The sequence below is a fragment of the Mustela putorius genome, unplaced genomic scaffold (genome assembly GCF_011764305.1).
Source record: "Mustela putorius furo isolate JIRA1106 unplaced genomic scaffold, ASM1176430v1.1 tig00000275_pilon_pilon_pilon, whole genome shotgun sequence".
In the NCBI taxonomy this organism is placed as follows: Eukaryota; Metazoa; Chordata; class Mammalia; order Carnivora; family Mustelidae; genus Mustela; species Mustela putorius.
In genome coordinates, this window is record NW_025421341.1 from 7,572,808 (window position 1) to 7,585,591 (window position 12,784).

Below are 12,784 nucleotides of genomic sequence, written 5' to 3' on the forward strand. Positions count from 1 at the left end.
TGATCTTCAAGAGTCATTTCTCCCACTTCCATCTGTATGCCTTTCTAACCTCCTGGAGACCCAGGGAGCTAGTGTACCCTGACAGCAGACCCCCTCTAGAACTACTGCAATTCTGCTGTAGTATCGCTTCATCTTCAGCCCCTCCTCCCTGTTGACTGCAGCTAATGAAAGGAATCGGATTTAACCAGTTCACGGTAATGTTGGATAAGACCCTGAATGCTCTCGCCCACAGTTTGAGAGACTACTTGTAAATCCAGACGAATCTCCACTTGATGTAATTCTAAGAACTACAACCAAGAAAATGAAAAAGTCAGGTAGTACGACATAAGATCTCTTAGAACTAGTGGGGCCAGAAGTGCTGTTTTGAAGTCTAGCTCCTAGATCAACTTTCCCAAAGCTGTTTCTGCTTCTCTACCATGAATATTCTGGAAAGCTCCACTTCCTATTTCCACAGGGGAAAAAGAGCTCTGGGAATGGTAGAACACTCAGGGGCAGCTGGGCTCCTGGCGAAGTGGAAACAGTTTGTAAGTGGTTGACAGCCTATGTACAAAAATAAGAGAATGGAAAGAAAGAAACCCTAACTCAAGTTTTTTTTTTTAATTTGTGCTACAGGAAGAACAGATAAAGAGTCCTGATAACTGAGGGGGTTGGGGGAGGTTCTACTTACCTAAACTGAGAAGAGGCCTGAGAATCTGCGATTTGATGTCACTTAGTTTTGAATAGAATCGTCTTTCCGTAGTAGCCAACTCATGGAGACTGGCAATATATCCCATAACATTTTTGTCCACCAAAGCTAGATAGCGATCTTTCCCTGCTGTCACTCTGCTTATATATCCGAGCTGAAACAGAGGAGGAGAAAAAGATTAAAGATAGAATATAATGTACTAGCAGTAATCTGGGTGCTAAAACTGGCTCGTATCGGCTGGCAGAAACCAAATGGAATATTTACATTCAAGAATTTCGCAAGTTAGTTATTAAATCACCCGTAGCTTGAAAGTGGCAATAGTAAAATTACCCCCCCAAAATGGCAAACACTACAGATCGGGACTTATTTGTTTGTTTTGTTTTGTCTTTTTTTAGAGCTGGTTTACCAGTACAACATTATTCTAGATGTGTATCTGGACCTATGTATTACCACATATATCTATACTTTTATTGCCACAGTATCTTTTATTTCATATTACATGTATTTAGAACCACAGACACCCTAAATATACAAAGATCCAAACGATAGAGATACATGTCTCAGGATCCTCTTTTTTTGTGAAATAGGCTAAATGACAGCACAGAGGATCTCTATACTGTGTACTGGAACATCAAGGGTCTAGAAATTATCTTGTCTCTTAAAAGTGCACCATAAAGGGATTTTCTTTAAAAGGGACTTTTTGTCATTTATCCACTATACCACTTGACAAAAATAATCAGTGTATACACAGATCACTATAAACCCAGGAAACCAAGCTGCAGACCACGCAGACTAATATCCATGGTAACTGATGATACATACTAAAGCCTCACTCCTCTCACCAGCGTATTTCCTCATTTATCTGGACTGTGGGATCTTTCATGGGGAATGTGGAGCAAGGGCCAGCAACTACGAAGAGTCGAGTACATCGGAAATAACAGCCTGTGTATTGGTCAGCAGCCAAATCTTGGCCAGTGTTGCCTTTACCAAGAAATACTTTTCCCTATACATTCATAGCTTATGCATTTACCCAGAAAAACAAATATGAAAGATTAAAAAAAAATCCATAGACTGTATTATCCAGTAAGAATAAGAAATCCAGAATGTACTAGCTTTGAAGGTAAATCATGGCACTTTGAGGATATGAGTTACTTTAATGAGAAAAAAAGAAAACCAGGAACAGGCCATTTTAGGTTCATGAAAAAGAGATAGGAAGTAGGAAAGCAAAGAAATATAAATCAACAAATGAAAAAGAAGAGAGTAAATAGCAGTAAATAAAACAAGTTAACAGAGGAGAGAAGCACAGCTGGTGGCCTGTCCAGTCTGCCATGAGCCCATCTTTTTTTGACATTTTTACTTCCCATTTACAATTAAAACCTCATCCACTCCAGGGATGCCTGGGTGGCTCAGTCAGTAAAACATCTGTCTTCAGCTCAGGTCATGATCTCAAGGTCTGGAATCGAGCCCTCTGTGGGGCTCCCTGCTCAGCGAGGAGTCTGCTTCTCCCTTTCTCTCTGCCTCTCCCCGCCAAACCCACTACACACACTCTCGCTCTCAAATAAATAAAATCTTTGGCAAATAAAACAAAATTTAAAAACCTCATCTACTCCATTTCTATTCTAATTCACCTCTGAGGGCTCCATGAACATAGTTAGGAAACTTCATTGTGAAATGTAGTTTTTAATATTCCTACATGAGGGTGTTAATTCAATGAGTATTTGTAAAGTACTTGCTATAAGGATACAGCAGTGAATGAGAGCACCTAAAATCTTTACTCTTCAGAATCTTATAGTTGAGGGCAGAAAAATAGACCAAAAAGGGTAAACTATATAGTGTACTTGATGGTGCCACGCACTGTGGAGAGAAGTCAGTCAGGAAAAGGAGGTAAGGAGAAGGGGGGATGGGCAGGGTTTGCCATTTTAAACCCAGTAGACAAAGACAAGTCATAACAGGCATACATACAAATAATAACCAAACCAAAAGACTGCTCATGTGTTACGGAAGGCCTTAGGATCCAATGCCCGTTCACCTTACTACAGGAGAGAAGTACTGGAGTCTTAGTACCACTGTGATTCTCTGGAAGGTTGTCACCTTCTGCAGGGTCCTGTCGGCCACTGTAATATAACCCAGGCTGGAAGTCTTCTGTATCCACTAAAAACAGGGAATAATCCTGGCCTGCGGCTACGCTCCAAACTCCATTTTCACTGTTCACCTGTAATGACAGCAAGATACATCTGTCCAAGATGAAAGAATAAATTAAACAGAAATTCAGATTCACCAGAATGGAAACGCTGGGTTAAACAGATGTGGGTGCACAGTCACTAATATCTCTACTGGCAAAACTCATCCACGAATGTGCCCTATCAACCACAGCACAGACACATAGATAAGAAGGAATCCTGTGTTCAGCTTTTAAATTCAGAACTGGATTGTTTCTATAAAAATCTGAAAAACTAGGATTTAAAAAGGATAAACTGTAGATCTAATTTTTAATAGTTATTTTTGGAAGTCTCTATAAGACTTAAGACTTAGGCTGTACTACAATTAGGAGCCGCAGAAACTTCTAGAGCCCTATTCTGACAGCTAGGACACACCTTTGTCCATTCATATCCAACTGTGTGTACAAAAATCAAAAAGAAAAAAATTCTAACAAGGCACAAGTGCATTCTAGCCAACTAGACTCTTGCGTGCTAAAACTTAGTTGTCCTACTTGGAATTCACTACCTCTCTGATGTGACTTCACTGTACCAACTCCCAGGCTGTTGAAACAGGCAAGGCCCCCTCAAAGCCCATCTACAGGGATCCCCAAATCAGAGGTTCTCAACAAGCAGTCTTTGTAGCAGCAAACACCTACAACATGTTAGAAATGCGAACTCTCAAGCCACAGAGCTACTTGGGGTAAAGCCATCTGGTTTGACACTGATGTGTGCAAAAGTTTAAGAGCCACTGCCTTAAACCAATGGTTTTCAATCCTCTCAGGATTTCACGTGGTGATTCAGGAGGCCCCATGGAAAGGCAGGTGTCAGGGCTCTGCCCCATCCCTCTCCATCCTTCAACTAAAGTAGTTCTAGCTTTATCCATTTTGTGTATGGGATTACACAGATTTCACTTGAAGAAAGTATTCTGCTATGAAAACTCCTGCCCCAACCACCAGCCCCAGCTTTAGCTGTGACTTCAATACTGATAAGCAAAAACCCTCTTATCTGTCTGATTCTTTGTGTCTAGACAGGCTCCAAATCCTAGGTGAATGGATGACTGTGTGAGTGTGTGCACATGTCTCCACTACTTCATAGCTATCCCCTTCTGGCATGAAATTATCTTCTCAAATTCAGGCTCTCCAAATAACTGGCTTCCTGTTAATTCTGTAAGGAATGGATTACAATTTTTGCAGGAGACAAAAGTCTTCTTACTAGTCTCTAATCAAAACTAATTCAGATCTCCTTCTACCTTGACTTTTATTTCACAGATTAATTAAAATGACATCAGAATGTTTCTCTCATCCTTCCCACAAATTAAAAAAAAAATCCTGATGCTGTAATTTTTATCTGTACAGTTAATGAGTAATGAAACTAAAATCTTATTCTCTCTAGTCTGACTGTACAGAGTTACATAAAAACTTGATTTCCAGGGCCTCCATCCTATTACAGAACTTTCCTTGGTAAGAATAAATGTACAATCTATTTCATTGAAGTAAAAAACAAGGAACAATGATCTACCACATTTTTTTGTTATATAATATCAGTAGTTTGAATAGCTTACCACTGAAATGCTCTATAGTGAAAATATTTAAGATTGGAACTAGAAAGTAATAACTGTTGCCTAATGTTTTATCTAAGTCTTTTCCTCTCTGGGAAATGAAGTTCCCTGGAAGGAAAGGCAGCACGTTTAAGTCTTATGAAGCAATGGATCACAGTGTACCCTGAAAACATGCATTACTGTAATATATATTATCTGAAGTTTATATGTCAATCGTGCTCCTGAACTTGACATAACCACCCTTTTTGTCTCTGCTGCTCTCAGTAGAGGGAGCATGTCTTGGGCTGGGTTGATAGCAGAATCAAACTACAAAAGGATGTGGGCGCCTGGGTGGCTCAGTGGGTTAAGCCGCTGCCTTCAGCTCAGGTCATGATCTCAGGGTCCTGGGATCGAGTCCCGCATTGGGCTCTCTGCTCAGCAGGGAGCCTGCTTTCTCCTCTCTCTCTCTCTGACTGCCTCTCTGCCTACTTGTGATCTCTCTCTGTCAAATAAATAAATAAAATCTTTAAAAAAAAAAAAAAAAAAAAAAAACTACAAAAGGATGAGCTCCATATCTCATTCTGTTAGGCTGCTGCCATGTATAACTCCCGGCCCTCTACCCTCCAAAAAAACAAATCCCACATAAGGAGTCAACACCATTGATGAAAATTTAGTATTTCCACACAGTTTTGGAGGAGAAAAAAAGATTGATAAATAGTCCTCTAGAATTGCATCAAAGGGACCAGAAGTTACCAACCTCGGAATAGCACTGCGTAAACCAAAAGCAATTTATACAACAGTGAAGAAATCATCTATACTTTTAGCTTCACTATAGAAAATGAAAAGATTTACAAAAAAGCTTTACTACTAGGATTACATATGTAAAAAAAAAACAAAAACAAAAAACAAAAGCCCCCGCCCCCGCAAAATACCACCAACAAATAATGTTATATAAATATCAAACTTAAGTGAAAAGTCAGAGTAGGCATCATTTGGTGGTACAAAGCTCAGAAGTCAATATCACAGTCCTAGAATCCTTTGTTTAAAAAAAAAAAAAAACTTTTGCATTTATTTAAAAAACAAAAAGACAAAGGAATATGAATATTCAATGAACAATAGAAGCTAAGAACAAAAGAAATATAAACATGTTATTAAAAAAAATTTAGCTTGAAAATAAGGGGCTTCATGGCTTTATAAAAAAAATTTTTTTAAGTATACCAAAATGAATTTAGGTCACAAATACAGGATGCTACTAATTTTTCAAGCACAAAATGGAGATATATAAAGTGCTATAACTTAGAATTCTGAAATAAGTTGCTATAAAAATCACCAAGTTCTCAAAAGTACCTTTGCAAGACGAGGAACTGTTGTTGGAAAATCATAATGCCCAAGCTGACCAAAGGTATTGCTTCCCCAGGAGTAAACCTATTACAAAATCATAGAAATGTGGTAAGAGTTGTGAATCTGACTACATGTCATTTCTGAATGTCTATAACAAAATATCCATATATACGTGTATATATGTGTGTATGTATAAACACACACACACACACTCCCAATAGTTATACACATATCACTTACATTCTTTAAAATACTTAAAAAATTCATCTTTAAATAAGGCCAGAGATAATGAGCAAACAGTACATAGATAGAGTCCAAGGGTTAACAAAAACTATCATTTCTCAGGTGTTTACTACCAGCCCAGCATTGTTGTTAACACTTTGTTTGTATTAATTAATGTTTAATTCTCAAGACAATCCTTTCTTTACAGATAAGGAAACTGGCTCAGAGGAGTCACAAATTTATAAGCGGCCAAGTCAGGATATAATCCCAGGAATTATCCTACACTGCCTCTTACAAAGAAGGTGATAAAAAAGGTAAATGCTATGAAGAAAAATTAATCCTGATTATTTTTCTGTAGACAGGAGTACAGTGAAATCACTAGAACACCTTTTCATACTCAAAGAGTTATCGAAGAGTTATGTATAAGGTACACAAGTACCTATGCTCCATTACAGACAAAAGAAACTAGATGACAGTGACCATGTTTATGCAAATGGTTTGGTTTCTTCCGGCTTTAAAAGCTATTCATTGTCACTGTACAAGACTGTCACAGAACAAAGAAACAAAAAGAAGTCGGAAACAGTTGATGAACTGACCACTTAGAGACAACTGCTATTTTGTTTTGGGAACACACTCACATACATACTTCTAGAAATTTTAATGTTTATGGTATATAACGTAGACACAAAACACAATGCTGTTTTGCAACCTGATGTTTTTCTTAATGCTCTTCCTTGACATTTGTCAGTAAGTATCGAGCTACAACTTTCTCTCTTTCTTTCTTTTTCTTTATTTATGAAAGACAGAGCATGGGAGCAGGGGGAGGTGCAGAAGAAGAGAGAAAGAGAATCTCAAGCAGACTCAGCACCAAGTGCAGAGCCAGAGGCAGGGTCCAATCTCACAACCCTGACATCATGACCTGAGCTGAAATGGAGTCAGACGATTAACCAACTGAACCACCCAGGCGCCCCAACCTACGACATCATTTAGAATAACTATGCAGAACCCTGCAGGTGTAGTTTAATAAAATACCTAACAAAGTAACCATATTTGTTTATAATTTCTAATTCTTTAATAAAAAATATTAAAAATCCTTGAATATACATATTTGCATATCTTAGAATAAATTCCTAGGCAAAGAACTCTGGGTCCATGAACCTGTATATTTTGATTTTTGATACATACCGACAAACTGTTTTCTAGCCAACTCCAATGTACATTCCTGCCAGCACTCTAGGTTTCCTTCCACCCTCACCAGCACCCACTATTAAATGGGATCTTTGTTCATCTGGTAAGTGAGAAAATATTTTACTGTTGTTTTCATTTATATTTGTCTGCTAAGTGGCTGACCATCTTTTCATTCATTGCTGGTCATTTCTAGCTCTTTTATGAATTGAATAGAAGCACCCTTTGACAATTTTTCTTTTGTATCTTTAGCAGTAACACTTTATCACATATATCACAAAAGTTTTTTCCCAGTTTGTTATGTATTTTAATTTTGTGTGTAGCAGTTTTGCTATTTAGGAGCGTTGAATTATTAGGTAGACAAACATATCTTTACTTTCTAACTTCTGGTTTTGGTATCATGTCCTTTTCTACTCCTAAGGTTATTGGGGGAAAAAAAGAAAGAAAGAAAAAGAAACACCCAAACTTGTTCTTACACATGTAAGGTTTTATTTTTTAACATTATATCTTTAATCCATCCAGAAGTAGAATATGTGGTTCTCTTAATTTTCTTCTGCAAATAAGAAGCCAATGGTTCCAACAGTATTTATTGAATATGCAGTCTTATTTCCCCAACTGATACAAAATGTCCACTTTTATCATATACTAAATTCTCATATATACTTGGGTCTATTTCTAGTCCACAGGTATATTTCTATCTCACTCATTTGTTTGTAGTCTGATAGTATATATTTTTTTAAAGATTTTATTTATTTATTGGACAGACAAGAGATCACAAGTAGGCAGAGAGGCAGGCAGAGAAAAAGAGGAGGAAGCAGGCTCCCTGCTGAGCAGAGAACCCGATGTGGGGCTGGATCCCAGGACCATGACCTAAGCTGAAGGTAGAGGTTTTAACCCACTTTTAACTACTGAGCCACCCAGTTACCCCTAATAGTATATTTTATAAGGCAAATTCTCACCCTTCCTTTCTGTTCTTTTTCAGAATTTTTTTTAAAAGATTTTATTTATTTATTTGACAGAGAGAAATCACAAGTAGATGGAGAGGCAGGCAGAGAGAGAGAGAGAGAGAGAGGGAAGCAGGCTCCCTGCCGAGCAGAGAGCCCGATGCGGGACTCGATCCCAGGACCCTGAGATCATGACCTGAGCTGAAGGCAGCAGCTTAACCCACTGAGCCACCCAGGCGCCCCTCTTTTTCAGAATTTATATGATTTACCTTCTGTATTTATTCTCCTGGAACAGTTTTGGGATCATTTTATCAAGCTGTAAATCTTACACTGAAATATTTAATGACCTAGGGGAAAATGGCATTTTTGCAACATTGATTCTTTCCACCTAAAAATAAAATTTCAGGGGGTGCCTGGGTGGTTCAGTCAATTGAGCAGTCAATTCTTGATTTCAGCTCAGGTCATGATCACAAGTTGTGAGATCAAGGCCTGTGTCAGGCTTACACTGAGTTTGTCCCTCTCCCCCTGCTCCTCCCCCTGCTCATGGGCTCTCTCTAAAATAAGTAAAATCTTGGGCGCCTGGGTGGCTCAGTTGGTTGGATGATTGCCTTCAGCTCAGGTCATGATCCTGGAGTCCCGGGATCGAGTCCCACATCAGGCTCCCAGCTCCATGGGGAGTCTGCTTCTCCCTCTGAACTCCTCGCTCATGTTCTCTTTCACTGTCTCTCTCTCAAATAAATAAATAAAATCTTTAAAAAAAAAAAAAAAAGTAAAATCTTTTAAAATAAATAAAATCAGGTCGCCTAGGTCGCTCAGTGGGTTAAGCTGCTGCCTTCAGCTCAGGTCATGATCTCAGGGTCCTGGGATCGAGTCCCGCATCGGGCTCTCTGCTCAGCAGGGAGCCTGCTTCCCTTCCTCTCTGTCTGCCTCTCTGCCTACTTGTGATCTCTCTCTGTCAAATAAATAAATAAAATCTTTAAATAAATAAATAAATTAAATAAAATTTTAAAAAATCTCCAAGCCCTGGGACAGCTCAGTGGATTAAGTGTCTGACTCTTTATTTTGGCTCAGGTCAGGATCTCAGGGTTGTGAGATCAAGCCCCCCATGGGGCTCCAAGCTGGGGCTCTATGGAGCCTGCTTGAGATTCTCTCCCCCTCTCCTTCTGCCCCTCACCCTCGCCCCCTGCCGCCCTCTCTCTCTAAAATTTAAAAAAAAAAAAAATCCCTTTCTATTATTTTCTTTTATAACCTATCAGAAGAGTTTGTGAGTTTGTATCACATGGGATCTACACACTTCCTATTAAAAATATTCTTATTTTCCTAATACTTTTGTTGCCACTGTGAACAGCTTCTTTTTCCCTATGTCTTCTGTTTTACCTTATATGTATAAAAAGCTAGTAACTTTCATGTTTGTTTTGTAACTGACCGTCTTCCTAACCTCTTACTTTAAAGTCTTTTGAATGATTCATCGTGTTAATAACAATAAATTATCCTTTTCTTTCCTAATATTTTCATTTATTTATTTGAGCTATGTTAGCATTTTGGCTAGCCTAGTATGTGAAATTTAAAATATTTAAGAATTTAGATTTCTTTATTGACTTTTTTAATAAGATGAAGGGACTGATGAAGAATCATTAGGACTACATTTAAGAACAACTTAGGAGCACCTGGCTGGCTCAGTCCACATAGTGTGCAACTCCTGAGCTAGGGGTTATGATTTCAAGCCCCACATTGATTGTAGAGATTATATAAAAATCCTTAAAAAGGGGTGCCTGGGTGGCTCTGTAGGTTAAGCCGCTGCCTTCGGCTCAGGTCATGATCTCAGGGTCCTGGATCGAGTCCCGCATCGGGCTCTCTGCTCAGCAGGGAGCCTGCTTCCCTCTCTTCTCTCTCTGCCTGCCTCTCCATCTACTTGTGATTTCTCTCTGTCAAATAAATACATGAAATCTTAAAAAAAAAAAAAAAAAAAAAGAAAGAAAAGAAACCAACTTAAAACAACTACTTTATGTATTTGGATGTATGATATAAATAAAATTTATCATGGTGTGGTTTTAAATGATTCTGGAGGTCACTTTCAAGTCCCACAACTTTAAGAAAAATACCTGTTTTCTTTTCTTAGTGTCTTATCATAGATTTTCTTCATCAAAAAACATAAAAATTCATCAATACAAAAAAAATCATCAATATCCCGGAAAATCTTGAATTCTATTTTTTGATAAGAACACATTATAAAAACCTTTGTTAGGTAGACCAGTGTTCAATCAATCCTCCTATCATATGTGTAACTTTACACAAGTTACCTAATTTCTCTAAACCTTACTTTCTTCCTCTGTAAAACAGAGGTAATGCAAAATGATGTAAAATATTAGGAAGATCAAATGAGATATGGCATTATTGCCTAACACACGGCAGAGACTCAATAAATGAAGGTCTAATTTGATCATGTTAAGCTTCCACAAAATTAAGATCAGCTTTCGACATTTTTTCCTACCTGGGATTTCGCAGTAAGTGCAAGAGAATGGTAACCACCTGCCTCCAGATAGATTACTTCTTTACCATCCAGACATTTTACACACAGTGGTTGAAGCCTTAAAGAAAAACATACACACACAAACTCAAAGTAAGGAGGCTCAGAAAGAATCATGACCTTTTTCAAATTATAGAGCAAGGGCTTTCAAGTAAAAATAAACATTTCAAAAGAAAGCATTAAAATATTAAATATATGTTCAATTTACTCCTAAATATTGTAAATGATTATGGATGGTTTTAATTTAATCTCTGTCCATCAGTCACTAATTAACATAGTTCAGAATTTGTTAAGAATCAAAAACAACTAACTGATTTGTTACAGCAGAATATACTTAGGACACAATGAACTATAAAGCCACAGAGAGGTCTTTTTGTTGTTTGTCTAAAGCTACAGTTGCCTTCCGCTTTGCTACAAGGAGACATTCACATTAACTGGCTATTTTAGATAATCATCCCATTTACACACTTTCACAAATATCTAATTTGTTAACATTATGAGTTCTTAAATAAAACAACAGTTTTTCCTTGATGTACATTAATGGTTTAATATTGCCATTACAGTTATTTTGGAAGCCACAAAGGACATGTTTCAGGTTAAAAAAAAAAAAAAAAATTGTTGGCTCTTTAAGTTAAAAATTTGAGTTATTTAAGTATCCTGATGAAATACAATCTTATCCCAAACATCACTTTCTGTTCCAAGATGAATATACATCAAAGAGATGGAAAAGTACACCAAAGATATTGAAGTCCTTTATTATTAGGTACAAATTCAAGGCTAACATGACACTGCCTTCACAGGAGAGAGATTTATTGGTTAATGCCAACTTCTACCCGTGAACAAAGCCAGCACTCACCGAGGCAGAACATCACCATGTCCCAGCTGTCCTTCCTTCCCTTTCCCCCAGGTCCACACCTCTGTCCTCAGAGAAGGCAGAAGTGCATCTGCTTCTCCACTGTATGTAGGAGTCAGAACCACTGTCCGTGTTTTCACCCGGGCAGCTTTTCTTAAGAGCCTGGGGGAAACTGAAAACAAACCAGAGATGGAATGAGGGAGTAGATGGGTGGGAAAAAAGATATCATTTTGACCAGATGTTGATTTTTCAAAGAAATACACTAACGTGGTATTTGTGAAGCATATTCTATAGGTTCTCTGCAAAAATGGGGATTTAATAGTGAGATGAGTTTGGTATGAATGCTGCCTACTACATTCTATCCTCCACACTATCTTGCCCTATAGATTCATACACACATTATTAGCAAGCTAAAGGCCCTGACAAGTCCTGCAATTAAAAGGCCTGTTTAGATTTATTTAACTTAGCCCCACTTCCAAGCATTTGGTCACAGAATCCCTTTCTGTATAATATTTTTATTACACAGAATGTCTTTGTGACATCCTATGGAATTCGTATTCTACAGAACATGCTTAACAAAATACTTCGCTAAGGCTGACAAATATTTTTCCCATTTCAAAGCAGAGTTAAAAGTTAAGACTTTCCAAGTTAAGGTCTAAGTTCAAACATATTTTAAATATTTTTTATTTAATCTATTTATTTATTTTAGATTTCATTTCTTTATTTGACAGAGATCACAAGTAGGTAGAGAGGCAGGCAGAGAGGGGAGGGGAAAGCAGGCTCCCGACCAAGCAGAGAGCCTGATGTGGGGCTTGATCCTGGGATTATGACCCGAGCCGAAGGCAGAGGCCTTAACCTACTGAGCCACCCAGGTGCCCCCAAACATATTTTAAACATGGTAATAAAGGACTTACTTTAGATATAAAATTTTCAAGTTTCTATGGTGGGAAAAAGATTATGAATATAAGTACTAAATAACTTTTGAATTTTGCCTATTTCAAATTATTTTATAGAGGACTTAATGTTTTAAAATATCTTTATAATCATTTATAGTATTTAAAATTATAATAACGACACGTAACACTATGTAAATGTTGTTACTGATTTGGTGGCAGGATATGTTTTAAAGAAAATCATCAAATGTCGCTTAAGTGCAGACTTGGTCATTAACTTGAGGGCACAAAAAAGTGATCATCACTGGCTAAAATCAACATCTTTTCTGATAAATGTGCCATCCATTTATACACACAGACACTCAAATAAACCTACTTGAAGTTCCCTCAAAGATGTAT

At 37.6% G+C, this 12,784-nt stretch overlaps 1 protein-coding gene across 10 annotated transcripts in view; it reads right to left on the minus strand.

The window, feature by feature from the left end:
* ALS2 (alsin Rho guanine nucleotide exchange factor ALS2) overlaps positions 1–12,784 on the minus strand; it is a 75,911-nt gene that overhangs the window by 39,864 nt on the left and 23,263 nt on the right. For 7 of the 10 annotated variants that reach the window (XR_006606348.1, XR_006606349.1, XM_013062311.2 and 4 more), the window contains 5 exons: positions 11,496–11,664; positions 10,604–10,700; positions 5,768–5,845; positions 2,715–2,897; positions 668–839 (listed from right to left, as the gene is read on the minus strand). Coding sequence is in view for 8 of the 10 variants with exons in the window: in XM_013062311.2 (XP_012917765.1) it covers positions 668–839; positions 2,715–2,897; positions 5,768–5,845; positions 10,604–10,700; positions 11,496–11,664 (699 nt within the window). In the remaining 2 variants the exon portion in view is untranslated. Of the gene's footprint in view, positions 1–667; positions 840–2,714; positions 2,898–5,767; positions 5,846–10,603; positions 10,701–11,495; positions 11,665–12,784 lie in introns of those variants that run through there. The other 3 variants (XM_013062313.2, XM_045078576.1, XM_013062310.2) reach the window with 3 other exon arrangements.